Source organism: Pseudomyrmex gracilis, unplaced genomic scaffold (genome assembly GCF_002006095.1).
Source record: "Pseudomyrmex gracilis isolate BER0280 unplaced genomic scaffold, ASM200609v1 scaffold_230, whole genome shotgun sequence".
Taxonomy (NCBI): Eukaryota; Metazoa; Arthropoda; class Insecta; order Hymenoptera; family Formicidae; genus Pseudomyrmex; species Pseudomyrmex gracilis.
The window spans coordinates 171679-193937 of NW_018020814.1; the positions used below are offsets into that span (position 1 = coordinate 171679).

At 33.2% G+C, this 22259-nt stretch overlaps 5 protein-coding genes across 12 annotated transcripts; 1 reads left to right on the forward strand and 4 right to left on the reverse strand.

The window, feature by feature from the left end:
• Positions 1 to 4211: 4211 nt before the first annotated feature.
• On the reverse strand, positions 4212 to 6576 carry LOC109858915 (ubiA prenyltransferase domain-containing protein 1 homolog). 2 transcript variants are annotated; one of them, XM_020436627.1, is made up of 2 exons: positions 6289 to 6576; positions 4212 to 5713 (listed from the first exon to the last, which is right to left on the reverse strand). In XM_020436627.1, the coding sequence occupies exon 2, from the start codon at positions 5703 to 5705 to the stop codon at positions 4671 to 4673; it is 1035 nt and encodes a 344-aa protein (XP_020292216.1). In that variant the 5' UTR covers positions 5706 to 5713; positions 6289 to 6576; the 3' UTR covers positions 4212 to 4670. The 2 variants fall into 2 exon arrangements, with proteins under 2 accessions (XP_020292216.1, XP_020292215.1); XM_020436626.1 differs by lacking the exon at positions 6289 to 6576 and adding an exon at positions 6044 to 6270.
• Positions 6577 to 7872: 1296 nt separating this feature from the next.
• Positions 7873 to 9501, forward strand: LOC109858937 (aurora kinase C-like). Its single transcript, XM_020436664.1, has 6 exons — positions 7873 to 8082; positions 8200 to 8391; positions 8487 to 8621; positions 8714 to 8872; positions 9000 to 9231; positions 9318 to 9501. The coding sequence occupies exons 1-6, from the start codon at positions 7904 to 7906 to the stop codon at positions 9408 to 9410; spliced, it is 990 nt and encodes a 329-aa protein (XP_020292253.1). The 5' UTR covers positions 7873 to 7903; the 3' UTR covers positions 9411 to 9501.
• LOC109858936 (putative tRNA pseudouridine synthase Pus10) lies at positions 9466 to 13127 on the reverse strand. The gene is made up of 7 exons (XM_020436663.1): positions 12669 to 13127; positions 12459 to 12560; positions 12042 to 12355; positions 11021 to 11223; positions 10790 to 10915; positions 10505 to 10697; positions 9466 to 9975 (listed from the first exon to the last, which is right to left on the reverse strand). The coding sequence occupies exons 1-7, from the start codon at positions 12810 to 12812 to the stop codon at positions 9543 to 9545; spliced, it is 1515 nt and encodes a 504-aa protein (XP_020292252.1). The 5' UTR covers positions 12813 to 13127; the 3' UTR covers positions 9466 to 9542.
• A 1419-nt stretch (positions 13128 to 14546) lies between these two features.
• Positions 14547 to 16696, reverse strand: LOC109858922. Of its 7 annotated transcripts, none has more exons than XR_002250655.1 (4): positions 16244 to 16696; positions 15248 to 15389; positions 15117 to 15161; positions 14547 to 15003 (listed from the first exon to the last, which is right to left on the reverse strand). XR_002250655.1 is itself a non-coding variant. In XM_020436639.1 (4 exons), exons 1-4 carry the CDS (start codon positions 16453 to 16455, stop codon positions 14880 to 14882), a joined length of 396 nt encoding a protein of 131 aa, XP_020292228.1. In that variant the 5' UTR covers positions 16456 to 16696; the 3' UTR covers positions 14547 to 14879. The 7 variants fall into 7 exon arrangements, 3 of the variants coding, with proteins under 3 accessions (XP_020292228.1, XP_020292227.1, XP_020292226.1); XR_002250656.1 differs by having other exon boundaries at positions 15241 to 15389; XR_002250654.1 differs by adding an exon at positions 15641 to 15704 and having other exon boundaries at positions 15117 to 15389.
• Positions 16697 to 17797: 1101 nt separating this feature from the next.
• LOC109858939 (meiosis-specific with OB domain-containing protein) lies at positions 17798 to 21730 on the reverse strand. The gene is made up of 7 exons (XM_020436666.1): positions 21532 to 21730; positions 20354 to 20485; positions 19999 to 20267; positions 19292 to 19514; positions 19082 to 19198; positions 18301 to 18463; positions 17798 to 18170 (listed from the first exon to the last, which is right to left on the reverse strand). The coding sequence occupies exons 1-7, from the start codon at positions 21650 to 21652 to the stop codon at positions 17798 to 17800; spliced, it is 1398 nt and encodes a 465-aa protein (XP_020292255.1). The 5' UTR covers positions 21653 to 21730.
• Between the last annotated feature and the right edge of the window lie 529 nt (positions 21731 to 22259).

Consider the following 22259-nt stretch of genomic DNA (forward strand, 5'->3'; position numbering starts at 1 on the left):
ACTAAAATATCAAATATCAAAAGAATTATATCCATATTGTCGATATATCGATATCATATGCTCATCCCTACCCTGTATAAGACTCTCGTACCGCCTTTTCTTTGAATATAAGTTTCTCTCCTGTTTTTTTTTTCTTTCAAAGTGACAAATTTTAATTGAGATGTATCGTTTTATCGTATCACGTAACTATATGTACACACATATAACATATATGATGCAACGATAACATATATGAGTGAACATGAAACTTTATTTTCGTACAATCCAGCGGTACATGTATTATTTATTAAGTATATTTATATACTTACAGAAAATACTATTTTTTAAGTAGCGTAAGATGATATATATTTAAATATTATTTTAAATTATGTTACAAGAACATACGGATACTGTACTTGTTTTTTAATTTATTGTTTTTATAACATAATTTTTTCTAACAATATTGTATATGATTTATTAGAGTGTTGAATGACTCAGAAAATATAAACTTCTAAACAAAATCATCGCTTTACTTTTTTGTGTAATCTTCAAGGTATTGTCATTTGATAATTGTACTCACACATACGCGTATGTATATATAGTTTTCGTATGGAAAAGAAAGTCTTTCAGAGAATAAAATATATTTTATTAACAATTTATTAATTAAACTACGTAAAATTGGTTTTCCTATTATGTATATCTTTGATTTTTATAAATTGCACATTTTCCCGGTACGAAGGTTTTATATTCCATTTTGTATAGGATCCGTTGTGATAAATAAATATTTCACATGCAGAAATATATATCCAGAGAGATGTACTTTTCATAGAATAATGGTAGTTTTGTTGTAATTAAGATGCGTCTCTGTTTATTAACGCGAGCTAAAAAAAAAAAAAAAGATCAAGTGTGTAATAGTATAATAAAAAATTCTCAATGTTACGCGTATATACAAAAAATATATTACAGATTACAACACACGATATTTTTTGTTTTTACTCTTACAAAGTTTGCATGATAAATCTTTACACATACGTATAGTTATATATAAAAACATTTAAATTAACTTAATAAATTATTTTCTTCAATTTCTTTCATTTCTCACTATTTCCGCTATTTGAGATATTATTTATATTTCTTTTATAGGGTAAAAGACCCAATTACTGTCACCCTAAACTATTTTATTTAAAATATTAAATAAATCCTAAAACAAGTTATGCATGAAAACCAGGGACTTATACCGGTATGCAAAATACCGGTATTTTACCGATAATTTTTTCGTGATTTTTTAAAAGTATGTTGATAACACTTTATAATAATATAATGTTTATAAAAAACTGCCGCACAGAAACTTAATATTATTTAAATTATTATTATTTTTTTTATATAATTAAGAACAGTAACAATAATTAATATAATTAAGAACGGTAACAAAATACACATAGACATATTTATCAATATCCAAATTTGTTAAAAATTTCACTTTACATTAGTAAATGCTACGTAATAAAAGAAAGCACGAATAAACAGCTGCTTCAATTGGTTTATAAAAAAAAAAGCGTCTTTATATTTTGTCGGTCTATAAGTCCAATAAGCGGTAGGAAGATTAATTATGCAACAAAAATTGCTTTAATTAACTTATCTAATTTTTAAGAATACCATTAGTAGGAATACCGAAATAATACCGGTATTTTATTACGGTTTTCGGTACATATCGGTTTTCGGTTACTATAACGGTAACGGTATACAATCTCTAGTATAATATACCGGTAATAAGTCCCTGATGAAAACAATCTAACATAGAATTTCAAGTGCAATTAATGTAACAAAAAATCCAGCGCTCAACATTCGCGTCTCATTTCTTTCATTTTAGGGGGTGACAGTAATAGCTTTCGCATCGTTCTTTTTTAATTATTAAATTTAAAAATAAAAACAGAGAGATTTTGAGAGACGGTATTATTTTGTTCCTTATATTAGAGACATCGAATAATACCAGATAAGAAGAAAAACACATGTTTTTGATAAATAAGTAGTAAAAACAATTCACACTAACGCCAGAGTTTATTATTCAGGTGACAGTAATTGGGTCTTTTACCCTATATTTGTTTTTTCTATCGTGATCGCTCTTACTTTGGGATAAATGCATCGGGATAAAAGTAAACTGCATCTCTTTATTTGGTTTCGCTGTATTTTTGATTTTTTATTTCTATATTTTATTTCTTACGTTTGAATTCTTATTTTGGAAATTAAATTATATTACACATTCGTTTAGAGCCTCTTATTAGTGTTCAAACAAACACGAAGTTTATATAAATCTTTGATAGCAGATATAGCTATGAAAAGATATGCATTATATCGATATATAGTTTTTTTTTTTTTTTTTTTTTCACAAAAATATAAAAGTTTTAATTTAAGAAATTTTATAATTACGTTATACATAATCGTGTGTTATTTAAGAAAAATGTAATGCTAAGTTAGTATAAAACATACACAATTGTTATCAACAGCTTTAAGTTTTACAACAACGCTCGACATCGATTTGTTAAACTTCTGTCTCAATTTTACGCATATATATATATATTATTGTGCTCGCGACAAAATGTATTATAGAAAAACAAGAAGAAAGAAATATAAGCGAGCGACTATCTTTTTTTTTTTTTTAGTTTTTCTTTTTTTATTGTTAAAGTTGTATCTTCTTCCGCACAAATTTTGTGTGGAAATACAAAAAAAAGTAACACGCCAAAAATATCATAAATTATGATCTTCCAACAAATGAAATTTTTATCTTTCTTTCTCCTTGTGCTAAAGGATTAAAATAATTATTATACACTATAGGGGTAAGAGATACACAGTGATTGGCTCCACTTAAAGAAAACTGCACTATATATAGAGTAAATTATATTAAATTTAATTTTATAATTTACTAACTATAATTTAATAACTTTTGAAGTAAATCTTCAGTACACTACTAGCTCAAACAAACTACAACAATTGCAAGTAAACTAATAAATTTATTGGAAAATTTGAAAAATTATTCAAAATCTGATAAAATATTTCCTATATAGTCAAAATAGACAGTTATTGGCCATATGAGTTCTTCTGTTGGTATCTGTTTACATAACATTTATCATAATAAAAGTTTTTTTCTTTTGACTTATGAAGATATAAGTGATGAATATTTTATTTATAACACATTAAAAACTACACAAACCTACTTACATTTGTAATCTAATAAACTCAAAATAAGAGGCCAATGACTGTCATATGGTTTTTATAACCTTAAGAACAGTGATTGGCCAGTTGTTGGCCAATGTGTTTGTCGTGTAACAATAAAAGTTTTTGAGCTTCTCAAATACTATAACATTACTTTTATTCGGAGCAGAAAAACTTAATTAACAATTAAAATGTTTATAATTTAGAATATACAATGATAGTATATTTATTTATAAATTTATTCCCAGCAAACACAGAATATAACTGCTATATAACATAGAAGTAACAGCGTGATATACGTAACATAACAGCTGTTACACTCCATTAACATCAATGTTATGTAACTTTGTTTTATAAATGTAATATAATTGTTACATATCTATTATATCGCTTGTTATTAGCTGGCAATGACATTATAACTTTTTATATAACATTTCTGTAACCATATAACAATTATATTACATTCTACTTACATGTTATATTCATATTACATAACTGCAGTACACGATAAGTAGGAAATTACAACTAACATGGATGTTACACGCAACGACCATGTTACATTTGTTTTATCACGACAATGTTGCTGTTATATATCTGTGTTTGCTGTGGTTACTTCTTTACTACATGGCCAATTACTCTGTTGGGAGGCCAATAACTGTACTGTTTACCCCTGGTAGAAGAGAGAAATAAAAGTTATCAATCAATCAACAACAGCATATACACATCACTCGGATTCAATTATCAATTCCAAATTACTCCTTTTCAACAAAAAAAAAAAATGATTTATAATTAATGAATCAGAAAATGAATTATGAATTAAATAGCGTCACAATTAAAAACTAAGATACTATTATTAAATAACAAAAACAGAGAGAAAGTATACAAATGTACTAAATGTATTTTGAGATAAGTTCCCTCTAATACGCTACAACAATAAAAAGAACAAAAATTTGTGGCAAATAAGAAAATTAATCAATGATATATATATATATATATCAAAATAAATCAAAGTAGAAGTAAAGCTAAAACTTTAAAATTGATCAAATCAATTTTTATACACGAGAGAGAAACTTTTTCTTTTAACACATTCTTTTAACACTTTCTATAACAAAACGCATACATGATCCATATGCTAAGTGATCGGTCTCGACTGTACCTGCGTTTAGATCGAACAAAAGATAAATAACAAAACAACATGTTTACGCTTTTTTTCTTGATTCGACGACAATGATACACAATTTAGTTTCTCAACTTGTGTTGCCGTAATATTGCGGCGCCGGGTCTTTAAACCTTAGATCTTAAGAATAAAACAAACGTTGCAAAAAAACGTTGTTAAATTTATTCACTTTGTCAAGTTTCTCAAAACATAAATTTTGTATCTTCAATTGCTAGATGGGATTAGAAAAAACATCTCGTAACGACTGACCGAGGAGTAAGTCAGAATTAATATAAAAAAATTTCTTTATATAAATAAATTAAATTTAGAGATAAGGGAGCGAGCCTTTGTACGCGAACAGGCAAGCGGCAACGTACAACATACCTAAACACGTATTTAATCTGGCTGTTCGCTGAGGCACATTTTGAATTCTATTGGGATTTCGAAATTCTTTTTCTATCTTGAAGGCAGTTGGCAATGTAATAACCGGCAGTAAAAACCATATGCAATACCTAAATGCCAGTACAACGAGGATAATATAAGGTGTAAATAGTAAAAAAGCATACAAAACATGAGACACGGTGTGGCCCATCAAAATTGCAAGCGTCACGATTCCCGCTTTCTTGTCGCTTTCCATATCCCTTGTGTTGTTGCTATGTAAAATAGCTTCGGTGTTTAGCGCTAGAGGTATTGCGTAATAAATCGTTCCCAACTCAATGTATCCGGTTTGCGCCATGAACGCGAACAGAACTGAGATCGGACCGAATATAACTAAGATAAGTACGTCGCCTAGAGCGATATATTTCAATCCTATACCGCCCGTGTATAGAAAAGAAGAGGACAAACCTCCGAAATATAAAAAAGCTAGATGTTCCATTTTCGCGGGAGACAGCCACGCCAGTAGAACGAATCCAGCGGTGCCTACCATATATAAAAAAGCTCCCAAGGAGACCAATTCGTCCTTGGATAACAAATGATCAACCAGTATTCTGTCGTCACTCTTCCGACTGTCAACACCCTTTTTATAGTCAAAGTAAGTGTTCACCACATTGCCAGCACCGTGTACACAGAGTACTATAAATACAGTGAGAACTAGTGACATCCAACTGAAGCTTGTTAGGCCTGATTTATATGCCAGAACCGATCCAAGTAACGTTGGCATCAACGAAGCATTTAAAGACCACGGCCGAACAGCTAGGATGTAAGAAGATAGCTTCATATACGAAGCTGATGATGATGATGATGATGATGCTGAGGTCGAGTGATGTATGTTATTCACATTATTCGCCACAGAGCTATCTTCAACTTCTTCGGTTGAATTTTGAATGCCGTTAGACATCATGTTTTTTTTTTTTTGCATACGCAAACCTAAAAAGTAAAACATATTTCACAAGTTTTTATTTTATTTTAATTTTTTTTCAAGGATAAAATGAAGGATAAAATAAAACAGTCAACAAACACAACGTTGCAGCGCAATAATCTTACTTTTGTCAATATAAATTTAATTTAAATTTTTACATATACAAAACTACTGCTGTTTTGAAACTTTTTAAATATTTTTTATCAATAATAAAAAGGAATCAAAATTAACCACAATCTCAGTACATTGTATATCTATTGTATGCTATGTTGTAAACTGTAACAGTATATATATATATATAACACGCACAAAAGAGACATCAAGTAAATCTTGCATACTTAACGGTACCCTAATTTTACAAGTGTACGTGTACAAAATTACACATTTACACATTGTTGTCTTGTGCAACACACATAGTTGGTTCAACTTCAAATCACTTTAAACACGTATTTCTCGAGAAAAAAATTAGATCGGAATAAACAAATTGATCGAAAAGACCCGGAGAACAACCGTATAGAAATGTTTCAACAAGATATTATTATCGCGCGTTTGCGCTACGCATTGAAGAAAGTATTAAACTGACCTGAGATTCTTTTGGAGAACTGCAGCGTAGTAAGATAGGTTAGGTGAGATTAGGTTAAGACGCGCTTCGTAACTAGCGTGTGATCGAGAAGTTCTTTGCTTCCCGTGCGCGCGTGTTTCATCATTTTGGAAAAAAATATTTGTCTCTTGAGAAACATTACTCGTCCAAATTGTTCTTGAGATCGTGAAAATTTCACTTTTCGCTTCAATTCATTTCGGATCAATCGCATTCCGCGTCAACTTCGTTCCTCTTCGTTCGACCGGATTCATCCATTCGCTGCTATTTGCGACTTCGCGCCATCAATGCGTTAAGAGCCGTCTACAATGGAGAGTTTTAGATTGTAACAGTAAGAAACTGACAAATCATAATCGATTATTCTTCTGTACTTTGTCTGTGATTGGTCAACTAGATTGGATCATACTTTTGGAACCTCAGCAGATTTTGAAGAATAGTCCAATCATAAGTAATGATCTCTCAACCGTTGAGTTGTCTGAACGCACCCAATGGCAAGGCGCGTTCCATATTAAGCCCGTTCTACATTGGGTGCGTTCAGACAACTCAACGGTTGAGAGATCATCACTTATGATAGGACTATTCTTCAAAATTTGCTGAGGTTCCAAAAGTATGATCCAATCAGAAGTGATTATCTCTCAACCGTTGTGCAACTGTTGAGTTGTTTGAACGCACCCAATTTTACTAGATAGAAGAAGAAAAGCGGGCAAGTAGAGCTGCGTTTCGTTTCACGCATATGCGCGCATGTATCTATAATATACGTCACGTATAGTATAGATAAATGCGCACATATGCATGAAACGGAACGCAGCTTAGTTTTGCGTGCGGGATTGGGTGCGTTCAGACAACTCGACAGTTGCGCAACGGTTGAGAAATAATCACTTCTGATTGGATCATACTTTTGGAACCGAATCAGATTTTGAAGAATAGTCCTATCATAAGTGATAATCTCTCAACCGTTGAGTTGTCTGAACGCACCCAAAGACGCGAAAATTGGGTGCGTTCAGACAACTCGACAGTTACACAACGGTTGAGAGATAATCACTTTTGATTGGATCATACTTTTGGAACCGCATCAGATTTTGAAGAATAGTCCTATCATAAGTGATGATCTCTCAATCGTTGAGTTGTCTGAACGCACCCATTCTCTTCTCAAAGCTGTGTTCAAGAATTGCTGCTAGCACCAGAGAGAAACCTGAGAGCGGCCATCCTATTGTAATTTTTTACGACGGTTTCAGCCGCTGGTTTTAGCCGTATTTCCACAAAAGTGGAACTCAAAAACCGTTCTACATTAAACGCAAGTCGCAGATCTCGTGGAACTGATCAATCACGTTGGTCGATTGGCTGATTTGACTCTGCAATTGGTCAATTCCACGAGATCTGCGACTTGCGTTTAATGTAGAACGGCCTTTGAGTTCCACTTTTGTGGAAATACGGCTAAAACCAGCGGCTGAAACCGTCGGAAAAAATTACATTAGGATGGCCGCTCTCAGGTTTCTCTCTGGTCATAGCAAATATTCGTACTCCTGCGACCCTGAAGATGTCGTTGTACGTTAAAATTTAAACGTTCAAAACAAGCGAAGCGAATGACAGTTACCAGTAAATGCCTGCCATAAAATACGCGAAATGCGCGGGATTTGCTAAAGTAAAGTATCATCACAATATGGCTAGTGGACAGTTATTTAAATTGCCATCAGTTGCTTCCGATCATAAAGAAGCTCTCCAAGAAACTATATATAAAATGAAGGAACATATTATTAGCAATATCAGTAAAGGAGAAAGGTATGCGCAATTATCTTCAAAAAGTTCTCAAGACAAAACATTTAAGATATATATAATTTTTAAGAGAAAAATTTTTTTCTATCTTATGTAGAGATTTATTGTTTATTGCGATAATAGATATCAGTGGAGTTTAGACGATTTTGAAATAGGATCGCCTCTGGGAAGAGGAAAGTTTGGTCGTGTATATCTAGCCAGAGAGAAAACTACTCACTACATGGTTGCTTTGAAAACATTGTACAAAGTTGAATTAATAAAAGGACGTGTGGAGAAGCAAGTAATGAGAGAAATTGAAATACAGACGCATTTGAGGTATCACATAGTCACATTGAAAACAGTTTCTCTTTTAAAATATGCATGTTTTTTTTTTTTTTGGATTTGGTATTTATCTGCGTATATGTTTACAGACATCCTCATATTCTCCAAATGTTGACATACTTCCACGACGACAAGAGAATCTATCTGGTGTTGGAATTTGCTGCAAGAGGTGAATTGTACAAAGAATTGAAACGTCAGCCGAATGAGAGATTTAACGAACACTTGTATGTGTGCTTTATAATTTTAAAATTTCTTCATTTCACTGTGATTGTGCAAAAAAAAACAAATATTTCAAAAAATAAAAAACTTTTTTTAGATCAGCCAAATATACTTATCAAGTGGCTGACGCTTTGGAATATTGTCACAGAAATAACGTTATTCATCGAGACATAAAGCCTGAAAATTTGTTACTCACGTATAACGGAGATATCAAGCTCGCAGACTTTGGATGGTCGGTACACGCGCCATCCTCCAAGTATGATTCAAACTGTACTTCTATTTTGACAACAATAATGATATTCGTGTAACAATTATAGCTTTGGAAAAATTTATTTTTCTTTTTTCTGTGTTTATTTATTGCAGTCGTACAAATTGTTTTTCAGACGGAGAACATTATGTGGAACATTGGATTATCTGCCACCGGAAATGGTGATGGGAGAAAAATATGATATTTATGTTGACCATTGGTGTTTGGGAATTTTGTGTTACGAGTTTCTCACGGGCCAACCTCCCTTCTTGAGCAACACCACCCAAGAAACATACGCAAAGATAAAAACCATGAGTATAAAATGGCCAGAGCAAATAAAACCTGGAGCCAAAGACCTCATATCCAAGGTGACATTTGTATCTGCTACTTTTATTTGAATATGTATTTAGTAAAATTAATAAATTAATTGTATCTTCTATATTTATCCTTACAGCTTATCAAAAAGAAAAGTACAGAACGGATTTCCATGGCTGCGGTCAAGAGACATTTTTGGATCGTGGAACACAAAGATTCGCCCAAGTCGTAAGCCCAAAACCTGACAAAGACTTATTATTCAATAACAATTTTTATAACACAACGTATCTCGATGATGACAATTTTATTGTATAAATTTGTATCTGAATACATAATAATATTGAAAATATTATTTATATTCGCGTTATGGCCAGTTTAAATTAATGCTTGTGACATCCAAGGCCACGATATCGACTTCGGTGTTGAGAAGATCGCACAGACTAGGTTGGGTCCTGCCGAAATCGCCGTGCACGAATTCCTTTACGTACGTACCAGCTTGCGTTTTGACATCGAGAACAAAAAACATATCTGCGCTTTCAGCGGCGGTTCGCAACAACGCGCTCAATTCGTGGTCTTTCGCCCAGCGAGCGCGCATCTCGTAGATAACACGCATTCGCGGACTCAACGGCCGTCTGTGTAATACTCTCACTGGCGTTCTCTGAACAATTTTGATATTTTTTAACTCATTCAATAATTCCAGTTGTAGCGAATCAGCGTTTGCGTTCCTACAGACGCACAATGCTCGATAAAACTTTGTTTTAACGTTCTCACCTTCCTTGAGTCTTTTTAAATCAAACCTAGAAATTTATACACATATTTGTTTTGTGCAACTTTAACACGTTCACGCCGGCGCGACCCACCGGTGGGTCACACCCGACTGTTCCGTGGGGCGGCGTGACCCACCGGTGGGGCGGGGCAACACTGGACTCGCCCCACGGAACGGTGTTGCCCCGCCCCACGAAGCGTAAGGAGATAAGACAGTCCCGCCTCACGCGAAAAAACGTAGATTTTCGCCCCGGCGTGAACGTGTTAAGGGTCATTCTACAACGAGTTGAAAATGTCCTGTTGCCAGTTGCGAAAAGCAGCAATTGCGAAAAGAAAATTATTATTTCTGGTTGCGCTTTGTCGTTTTTGCGGTTGCTAAAAGAGAGTTGGTCAGCTTTTAACTTTTTGTCAACGGCAACTGACAACCGCAGCACGTAAAATAATACTTTTTCCCTAGTAGTTGCAATTGGCGACGGGACATTTTCAACTCGTTGTAGAATAGCCCTAAGTTTAAAAAATTTAAGAAAAAATTTTACACAAGTAAAACATTGAAAATTTTACCTAGAGAGAACTTTTAAGCCGGATGTTATTTGAACTTGCTTGGTTGACTGATTGATGCTAGTAGCCAGATGCATCAAGAGCTCGTCCGTGATATTTGTCATGTGAGGATTCAACAACTCGACCGCGAACGGTCGGCCATTGTACACATTTCTAACATCAACGTCTTCTCTTCCTGACGATAAAAATTTTATCGCTGTGACAAAAACAAAAAATTATCTGTGAAAAGATAGCGCATATAATAATTTGCATTTATATAAAGAAACACACATTCATTCAAACACATACATTCTGCTTTTACCGCTTCCGCGATAGGATTGCATAATAAATCTTGAACGGAAAATTCAACCTTCTTCTCGCCGTTAATTAGCCACGGAGTCTGACTGAGTTCTCTCGAGAGTTTGTTGTAACGTCCTGAAAATCTAAAATTACGTAAGAGATCTCGCGCTGTATATCGTAAAAATTATTGCAAATTTAGATTTATTTTTTGGGGCAGGGCGTAAGTTGTGTCAAATGTACCTCCTATGAAAATACTGGTGTGAGAACACGAAACATTCAATTGGACAAACGATTTTGGCACAATTTGCGGAATTGTAAAATATTGCACAAGTTGCGCATTTGTTATCTCGCTCAGCACAGTTTCCATATTTTTTCGACTAAATTTATTTTTATGTTTTCTTTTGCTCTGCGTCTTATTGTCCTTCTGATGAGTGATGTTTATTCTGAAGGTGAAGAGAAACAAACATTTTTTAAAAGACTTAACGCTCGTGAAATTGTCAACAGGAAATAAATAAGGCCGATACGAGCCATTCGCAGGATGTTTGTGCGGAAACTATGCGTGTACATATATACAGGGTGTCCCAGAATTGCCGTACAATCTCTCGTAGGCAGGTAGAAGGAGTAAAACTGAGTCGAAAAACTGAGCACTCACACACACCAGGCGCGCGGCTCACTTACGTGAGCCTGGCTAAAGATCTGCGCTGATTGGCCTGATTTACTCAATAATTACTCCTTTATTATAAATAATAGAAAAAAGTGGTTCAGGACTTTTCGACTCCTTCTACCTGCCTACGAGAGATTGTACGGCAATTCTGGGACACCCTGTATATATATATACATGTAACGAAATCTACTTGTAAATTTTTTACAAGTATTTTTTGAATTGAAATGAGATTCCAGGTTCGACTCCTGGCCGAGGAGTTTTTTTCGCAATATTTTAAAATTAGGGGGGTATCCGGGGTTTTTCATATGTGAGATGCAAATCCAGCATCCCGTATGATTTTAAGAATTGAGATTTCAATTCAAAAAATACTTGTAAAAATTTACAAGTAGAATTCGTTACATGTATATATATGTACACGCACAGTTTCCGCACAAACATCCTGCGAATGGCTCGTATCGGCCTTTTTTAAACATTTTTTAGTTAATACTTTGTCAGTAGAGACACAGTTCGTCTATAAATGTTCCTTCTAATATCAATGGCTATATATGGCCACCTTGTTTTCTATAAAATTTATATAAATCTTTGAAAAATGCCTACAGTTCTTTAAATATTGCTTCATCTTCGGTATATGTCAGAGACACCTCGATAAGAAAAGGCGATGGCACCGATGCGTCTCCAGGAGATGCTTTTCCCAGAGCTTCTTCAAGCTTTGGAATCATAAATGACTTCCAAACATCTTTAACACTGTGCAGCATTGTTTTAAGGACACTTATAATAGATTCAGGAATACCAGTTTCTCTGGATATGTAAGCGTACAATATGTGTTCTCTGGGTTTTACCGATACAGGAATAGTCAATGCGCATGCAAACGTTGCGCTGTCATAATTTTTTAGTTTCACTTCCTCAACTATCTACACACATAAAATCATAATATATTAGATATTAAAATTAAAAACAAAAAACATTTGTCAAAGACATATACACCCTATACACACATTGTTGATATTTACATACTTTTGTAACTAGATTCTCTTGTATTATATCCTGAAGGATTCCTAAACATATAATACAAGGTGTTTTTTCCGAAAAGATATCATTTCGTACAATAAAACCTTCCTGTAATATATCAAAATTTATTAATATATTATCATAATATGATAACAAAATTATATATTATCATTACTTGATATAATGTAATGTTTTCTCAATTAACACCACACTTACTTGTGTCGCAAATTCAAAAGGCTTACGATAACATTCTGACACACGATATCCAATAAGACGTAAACAACATCTCGAACAACATCCTTGAGACTTTAAGAAGTAAAAAACTTTCTTCTTCTCTTCCGTTGAAATAATATTTATCATGATACAAAATCTTTTTAATTATCTCTTCTCTCAATAATATTCTAATTATATATATATATAAATAGGTATATGTCCGATGTAAGAAAATGTTCGGTTTGGTTTGGCGCAGTTGTGGCTCAGAGATGTAAGAAATGTTTAAACATGCGCGAGAAATACTGCTGTCGCTATAGAATCGTATAACCTAACCTATCCTAGTCTAGCTTATTCCTAGCCTAGCATGTGGCATATGAACACTGAACTATGGGTGTGCTCAGACAACTCAACGGTTGAGAGATAATCACTTATGATAGGACTATTCTTCAAAATCTGAATCGGTTCCAAAAGTATGATCCAATCAGAAGTGATTATCTCTCAACCGTTGTGCAACCGTTGAGTTGTCTGAACACACTTATTAGGTGCGTTCAAACAACTCAACGGTTGAGAGATCATCACTTATGATAGGACTATTCTTCAAAATCTGATGCGGTTCCAAAAGTATGATCCAATCAGAAGTGATTATCTCTCAACCGTTGTGCAACCGTTGAGTTGTCTGAACGCACCCAATTTTCGCGTCTTTGGNGTTCCAAAAGTATGATCCAATCAGAAGTGATTATCTCTCAACCGTTGTGCAACCGTTGAGTTGTCTGAACGCACCCAATTTTCGCGTCTTTGGGTACGTTCAGACAACTCAACGGTTGAGAGATCATCACTTATGATAGGACTATTCTTCAAAATCTGATTCGGTTCCAAAAGTATGATCCAATCAGAAGTGATTATCTCTCAACCGTTGTGCAACTGTTGAGTTGTCTGAACGCACCCTATGGCTGCTTTCCTTTTAAGCCCGTTCTACATTAATCGCAAGCGCAAACGCAAGGTATAGATCTCGTAGAATTGACCAATCACGCTGGTCAATTGGCTGATTTGATCAATACGATTAGTCAATTCTATCAGACCTGTTCCTTGCGTTTGCGCTTGCGATCAATGTAGAACAGGCTTTACTAATATCTCATTGTAGAAGACCCTTAAGACGATCCTAAATATAAGGCCTGGTTTATGCGGGCAAATAAGGCCTTGTTTTGGCCTTGTTTATGCGTAATAATATTATGGGTAATAACTGTTAATTTATGCCGGAATTGGTACAGTTCAACTATAGGATTTCAATGCTTCTGTTAATAAACAAAAATATTAAAATCTTAGACCCGCATAAACCAGGTCTAAGATTCGATTATGAATGCCGGCCTTAAGGGCCTTCTACAATAAGATTATTAGTATTTAAAAAAAAAAATAATTTTATTTTAAAAAAGATAACATTATCTTTTAAAAGATAATTGTATCTTTTAAAAGATGATTTTATCTTAAAAAGATGATTTTATCTTAAAAACGGTATTTTTATCTTTTATGTTTTTAAAATACTTTATCTTTATTCCTTAAAAATATAAAGATAAAATAAAAGCACTTGTAGCACAAGCCTACAATTAGCCTACCATTAATTAGATTGTTGAACCATAAAAGGTCTCACAAAAAAAGAAATAACTGAAAACTATTTATTAGTTGCAATACACAAGTGGAAAGTTTAAAAAAATAAAACTTTACGTTTTTAATTATTTTCTTTCTTTATTGAAGCTAACATCTGTCAGTCAATATGTTTGCTTTGCAAATGTTATTTTATTCACACATCTATCAACGTTATATATCTAATATTGTTATATATTCTACCAAAAATATTTAACAACATTAAAAATAACTAATATTATGTGTGTTTGTAAATAAATTTATATACTTAATACTTACGCTATTTACAATATCATAAAAAACAAAATGGGTCAAATATGCAAAACAACACTCCTATCTTTCTACTTCTCTTTGAAAATAAAAAAAATTTAGAATTAGATTGAATTAAAAAAAAATTTTTTTAAATATTTTATAGAGTAGCACAGAAAAAAATAAAATTTAAAAATAATACAGAGGTAGAGACATTATATTGCATATTTGTCATATATATATATATATATATATTATTGAAAACTCAAAACTGAATATAAAACAAATATCACCAAAAGATGAGTTTCCCTGATGTAGTTTCTTAAATCATTTTGTCATATCTTGAATTTTCATTTTTAGCTCTAGCGGCAGTCCCATGTAACTAGGATTGGTTAATCCCAGATCTAACAATACATCTGTACGCAAAGGTGTAGCCACATAATCCTTAAATCTAACAAATTAAGGTTTTTGTGATTTAGAAAAATTTTAAAAATTCTTTTAGACGCAACTTCTATAGATACATATATATAATAAATAAAAATGCAGTTTTTTTTTTATATATACCTTCGTGATATCTCTTTGAGATTCATATATGATTCTAACTTGTTACTGGAATGTGGATTAAAATATTTGAAACAATGTTCGACTATAGAATAAATTATATTCTTTCTTGTCATTGAAAACATACTGATTACCATTTTATCGCCATAAGGTATTACCAATAATTTACATTGAGTGCTCGCTAATTTGTTAATTACTAAGTGAATCTCGTATACATGTGTTATTGATGATTTCCAATATTTTTTTGGTATACACACCAACCTTGAATTTCTCTCCCTGTAAAGTAAAAATCATTTGCATTAAGAATTGTTACTATGTAAAGATGATTATATATGGAGCTTCAAGAATTTTTAAATAATAATGAATTTTGGCTATTGAAGCGGTAACACTGTTGTTGGAGTGTATATATATTAAAATCCGTTTATTAACAATTAATAGTATAATAGCATGAACGCTTTCGACCCTTGTATTAGGTCCTTTTCAAGTGCATCTAAATTTCTTAGATAGAAAACGTCGCCTTTTTTCACCTTTGTTAAGTGTTGGTCGAGATGGCTGGTGCGGATATCCTTGATCAACATTGAGCGACGTTTCCTATCCAAGAAATTTAAATGCATTTGAAAAGGACCTAATACAAGGGTCGAAAGCGTTCATGCTATTATACTATTAATTGTTAATAAACGGATTTTAATATATACACTCCAACAACAGTGTTACTGCTTCAATAGCCAAAATTCATTCCCAGCAAACAATTTGGTAGTCAGATGTCGCGATTTTGTCGCCAACTACCACATCAAATTCATATCCATCTGTGTCCTCAGTAGGATATGGTTTTGCTGAGTTTTGGTGACCATGTTGCGTTTTTTGTGTCTGTGTGTTAACAGCTTTGGAAGCACACAAAGCATGTTTCCGTATTGTAGCGTTTCTGCACACAGTTGCCAGGTCTGCGCAGTCAGAAATTGTTTGCTGGGTTATTATTTAAGAATTGTTACCTAACCCTAACCTAACCCTATGTAAAATCCAGACACATATCAGACTATGTTAAATTAGGGTAAAAATTTAAATACGCGAGCAATCAAAAATATTTTGTATATAACATTTTTTATAAAAAGAAATAAATGTAATTATATTACCATGTCGGATTGTCGGATGAGAATATTTGGAATCCGGACTCGGCTAACAGAACAAGCAACAACGCGACAAAATAGTCGTGATGCGTGGCGTTTTTATTCAATTGTTCTATAACCGCGATTAGCGACAACGACGATTTAAAGTACGTACTGTCTTCCACCAAAATCGGCTCTGATATATCCACTATTCTTTGCGGGGTACGTAATTCTTCCATTTTTTTTCAAACACGTACAAACTACAATGTTGTACAACAAACGCGCGCATACAACTGTTTCATTTTGTTCCGCGCAACAATAATGTAAGGGAACTCATAAATGATTACGCTCCAACTTTTTAATTAATATAAATATAAATAGAGCGTATCCAAAGCGTTATTGCAAATCGAATCAACAACTTTTTTTCGTTTTTTTTTTTTCAGATTTTTATCTGTTTAGCCTCTCAAAAGTAAACTGACATTTTGCCGGCTAGCTGATAAAGGCTATCGCACATGAATCTCTGTAACAGTAAAGAACCTTCCACAATGAAATATTGGTAATAAATCAGAAGTCAGAAGTAAGAAATTGACCAATCGCAGTCAAATCACAGAAGAATAATCGAGTGTGATTGGTCAATTTCTTGCTTCTGACTTCTGATTTGTTACTGATATCTTATTGTAGAAAGCCCTTTAAGTAATTTTATGTGTGATGGCCTTTATGCGTAAAGCCTATGTCACACTACGGATTGGGATTGAGATTGGATTGAAATTTGACCAATCAGAAGAAAGAAAACCAATCCTAAGTTTACTGATCTTCGCTCTGATTGACCCAAATTGCAATCCAATTTCAATCCAAATCCGTAGTGTGACATAGGCTTAATGCGTTATGCAAAAGTCTGTCCTTCGGCCTTAAGAAAAATTTTCTGCACCTAAGATAACTTTATCTTACAAAAAATAACGTTATCTAAATGAGGTAATTTTCTCTTCAATACGATGATTTTATCTTAAATGAAATAATTTTATGTTAAGAAAGATGATTTTATCTTAAACAAGATAATTATATCTTTTAAAAAACATAATTTTATCTTTTAAAAAATAATTTTATCTTTTAAAACATAATTTTATCTTTTACAAGATAATTGTATCTTAAACAAGATAATTTTATCGTTTAAAAGATAATTTTAATTTTAAAATTTAATTTTTAAAATAATTTTAAAACAAAATTATCTTTTAAAAGATAAAATTATGTTTTAAAAGATATAATTATCTTGTTTAAGATAAAATCATCTTTTTTAAGATAAAATTATCTTTTAAATAAAATTATCGTTTTTTAAAACACATTTTTATTTTTCTCTTTTTACACAAGTAATTCTATAGTTAATTTATATTATCTGTGTGATACATAGATAGATGGATTATATGTGTACATACTTGTTTTTACGAAAGTTTGTTAAACAACGTTTTTGTAACCTAACCTAATATAATAACAAAATTTATTTTATCACTCAAGTCAAAGAATTTAAACAAAATATTAATTTTGAATAAAATTAAAATTCTAAAAGTGTTAATTATCAAAGACTGTTTACATGTCCACTTTTGTTTCTTCCTCCAAGCAATGCTGGATAGATAAAATATTGTACAAAGTGCGCGGAAAAGCGGACGTCGGCCCGATAACGTGTAAGCGCACATCACACTTTTCCAACAAGTAAATCCATTTCAATTCGCTGCGTCTTTCCGCGGTCATTGTCTGAAATTCATCGACTGTGCAGCCCAAAACTCGCTCCGCGACATCTCCGGTCAAACGACATCCGATTAGGTATCCGGTATCATCCTTCAAATTGATTTTTATATTTAATTTCATTGTATTCAACGGTGATCTGGTTCCGTTACCCGACGGGCAGTTCAAGTTCATGCAAGAATCTTGCACGTTCGCGACATTTCTTTTACACAGAGCGCTGAAAACCCAAAGAGTAAGTGTGTGATAATAATTATACAAATTAATTTTTGTTTTTTATCGTCCCAGATTGATAAATGCAACAAAAAAAAAAAAAAAAAAACTGAAAAGGAGGAAAACTGTGTGCACACCACTTTATGGATATTATATTCTTGAGTAAAGCATCCACATTCATTTCAGTTATTGAAGCTCTCACAATCGTCGCAAATTGCATTCTTTCACCTTCCGTGGCCACTTTTTTCTGTAACTTTTCTGTGATCTGTTGCACTGTCATTACAGTGGTAATAGTGTCCGCTATTATTGACAAAAAATTAAACTATTTAAAAAAAATTTATCTTCAAAAATTTATATTTTTATAAATTTCTTATAGAAATCTATTACTCTAATGTGGCCACAAAATAATATTTATATTTTGAGTAATAAAAGCACTATATTCAATATTGATTTTCAATATTAAAAACTAAATATTAGTTTGGTCATAACCACACAGTAATAAATTTCTCTCTTCTCTGTAAAATATACAGGGTGTCCCAGAATTGCCGTACAATCTCTCGTAGGCAGGTAGAAGGAATAAAACTGAGTCGAAAAGTCCTGAACCATTTTTTTCTATTATTTATAATAAAGGAGTAAATTATTGAGTAAATCAGGCCAATCAGCGCCGATCTTTAGCCAGTCGCACGTCAGTGAGCCACGCACCTGGTGTGTGTGAGCACTCCGCGCAGTTCACTGACGTGCGCCTGGCTAAAGGTCGGCGCTGATTGGCCTGATTTACTCAATAATTTACTTCTTTATTATAAATAATAGAAAAAAATGGTTCAGGACTTTTCGACTCAGTTTTACTTCTTCTACCTGCCTACGAGAGATTGTACGGCAATTCTGGGACACCCTGTATATATATATATATATTCTCACGATTTGGTACTACAAACTGATCGCTGGATATGGAATCGGGTTCGTAATGTTGCGCCGCACTTCTAATGTTCGCAGCTTGCGGTATGTTCGGACATTCCGTGATCATCGTTCGTTTTGCTAGGTATAACGATAACGATAAGAATTTGTTTCTGTTATTTTACTTTGACTTTTCGTATAGATTGTGAAAATTAAGTTTTTTAAGACTCTTACTAATACTTAACGCGTTTCTATTTTTATATTTGTCATAAAGAACGCAAACATCGATTAAGAATAGCACTGTTTGCTTTGGTTCCCAAAACGCGGCTCTATCGACCCAATCCTTTTCCCACAGATTCAATGACACTGTATTATCTATCGATCCATCTGTTATTTCAAAACTACGATGCGTCAAAGCTCGTCCGTCTCGAGTCATTACGTTACGCGCGTCCGCAACCTGTAATAAACCCAGATGGTCAACTGAATGCAAGTTGTTGGCAACTTGCCACAAATATTACTCATATGTTTTCAGCAATGTAACAAAAGGGTGTATCCTCTTTTCGGTATGTTCTTGCCAGCAACAGTTTTCAAAATAATATAATAACAGCAAGTTCTCAACAACTCATCGGCAATAAACTTATATTATTTTTCTCAACTTGTGAATAAAAATTATTGCTCATATATTGCTCACATATTGCTGACTCACATGTCCTAAACATTGGCGCTACAACAATTGATTGATAAATAAAACTCAGCATATTGATACCGAATTGACAAAAACATTTTCGTTGCGTTAAATAAAAACCAACACAACAGCAATTGGCGAGCAACTTAATCTATACAATGATTTGCTTTATATTGAGTTTTCACATTTGGCTATCTATAGGAAATACATACGTGCTCGAAGATAGAACAAAAATTTCGCTTGTTTCAATACTCACGAATGTAACGACAACCAGAAGATCAACGAAATGATCGCACAAATCCTCGATGTTGTCTAGAATAGCTTTCAAACTTTTTGCGGACGCTGTTCCCTTGAAAGGTCGCGTAAGTAAACTTTTGTACTGTTCGCGAGTAGGCGCGTCGTGATTTTGTATGAGAGCCGATCCTTCGTTCACGATCAGAACAAAAGGAACGGGAGTCGCCGGCATAAACTGATCATTTTTGTCGTTCGGCTGACGTTTCACGATCTTCGCGCTTATTACCTCCACTGTAATATCAAGTCGCTCTTGTATATATATGTTAGTTTTTTAAAATAAAATTTTAGTTTTACATATTTTTCAATAATTCACGTGCCTACAGATCCAATGGTGAACGTCGACGATACTCTTTTTATGAATTCCGTGCTACCCCATACCGTCACGTTGACAAAGTCCTCTTCGGAATCGCGCAAAGTAAAGGTCCACACGCTACGTTCGCCTTTATTAACTGCGCAATGATGAAATTAATATCAGTGGCATTTTTTTGACCAGTACGAGGTTTTTTGAATGAAGCTGCCGGAATGATTAATGACGTCACTTGAAATCAAGCAATACGATTGGTCGATTTGACGCCAAATTGACGTCATTAAAAACAAAAGAAAGTGATCAAGAAAGCCAGTGGTGGCGATGGATTATTAAATATTATTATATATAATTTTACATAATGACGTCATTAATCGTTCCGAGAGCAAGTCAACTTTGTAACGGTGTCAAAAACGCTATAAGTAAAATGCTTTTGTTTTTTTTTTTTGCATAGAAAATAGATTGCAAAGTCGAAGAAACCCGGTAAAAAATTTTTCATATATACTTATATACACAAATTAAAATAATTATGTCTTATATATATATATATATGTGCGTGTGTACACATATATAATCGAATTCACGTTTTCCACGTGAGTTTTTTTGAATTGTAATTACAATTCTGATAATCATATAGGATGCTCAATTTGCATCTCGTATATGAAGAATCCCGAATACCTCCCCAAATTAATTTAAAATATTGCAAAAAAAATATTCGGGGTTCTTCATATACGAAATGCAAATTGGGCATCCTATACGATTATTAGAATTGTAATTACAATTCAAAAAAACTCACGTGGAAAACGTGAATTTGATTATATGTGTACACACGCACATATATATATATATATATATAACACATATTTCCCGCATAACATCCAGCGAAAGGGTCTTAACGACTTATCATTTATTTATTAGTTAAAGACTTCACAGAGCCCGAGATGTGAATCTCAGTTTTAATTGTTAAAATAATTGTATCTAATTATGCAAATTTATATACCAAATATGTCCATGCAATTTTATACATGGAAAATTTTTTACCGGGAAGTAAAATACTTTTATTTTTTTTTGCATAGAAAATAGATCGCAAAGTCAAAGAAAGTGTTTTGCAAAAGTGTTTTAAGTTTATAAAAATTCCTTCTCAATATATATCAAAGAAAAAACTAGAGTGGCTATAACAAATATACATACATCTCATTCGAGCTGAGTCGATGGTTCTCATATTCGCGCTGCTTGTGATCAAGCCGATTACAAATGTGTTTTGCGTCCCTTCTTGCAGCGATTTGATTTCTTGTCTGTACAAAAAAGACATCTCTCTCGATTAATTAATTAATCGTCGAATAAATGTGATGAAACAAATGAAGAATTTCGAATTAGATTCGCAATGGACTTTTCGCACTTGCGAGAACTATATATATAGAATTACGAAATTCGAATGTATGCAAGGGTTGAAAAGTTTGCGCTGTTGGCAATTCTGCACGCAACAATTCCCATTTTCAAATCGCACATTTGACATCCAATAGAAGGAGATTCAACTTTGTGGGGACAAAATATGTTCATCAAACGGAAAGTGCAATGGGTGCGTTCAGACAACTCAACGTTGAGAGATCATCACTTATGACAGGACTATTCTTCAAAATCGGATGCGGTTCCAAAAGTATGATCCAATCAGAAGTAATTATCTCTCAACCGTTGCACAACTGTTGAGTTGTCTGAACGCACCCAATCTTCGCGTCTTTGGGTGCGTTCAGACAACTCAACGGTTGAGAGATCGTCACTTATGATAGGACTATTCTTCAAAATCTGCTGCGGTTCCAAAAGTATGATCCAATCAGAAGTGATTATCTCTCAACCGTTGTGCAACTGTTGAGTTGTCTGAACACACTTATTAGGTGCGTTCAAACAACTTAACGGTTGAG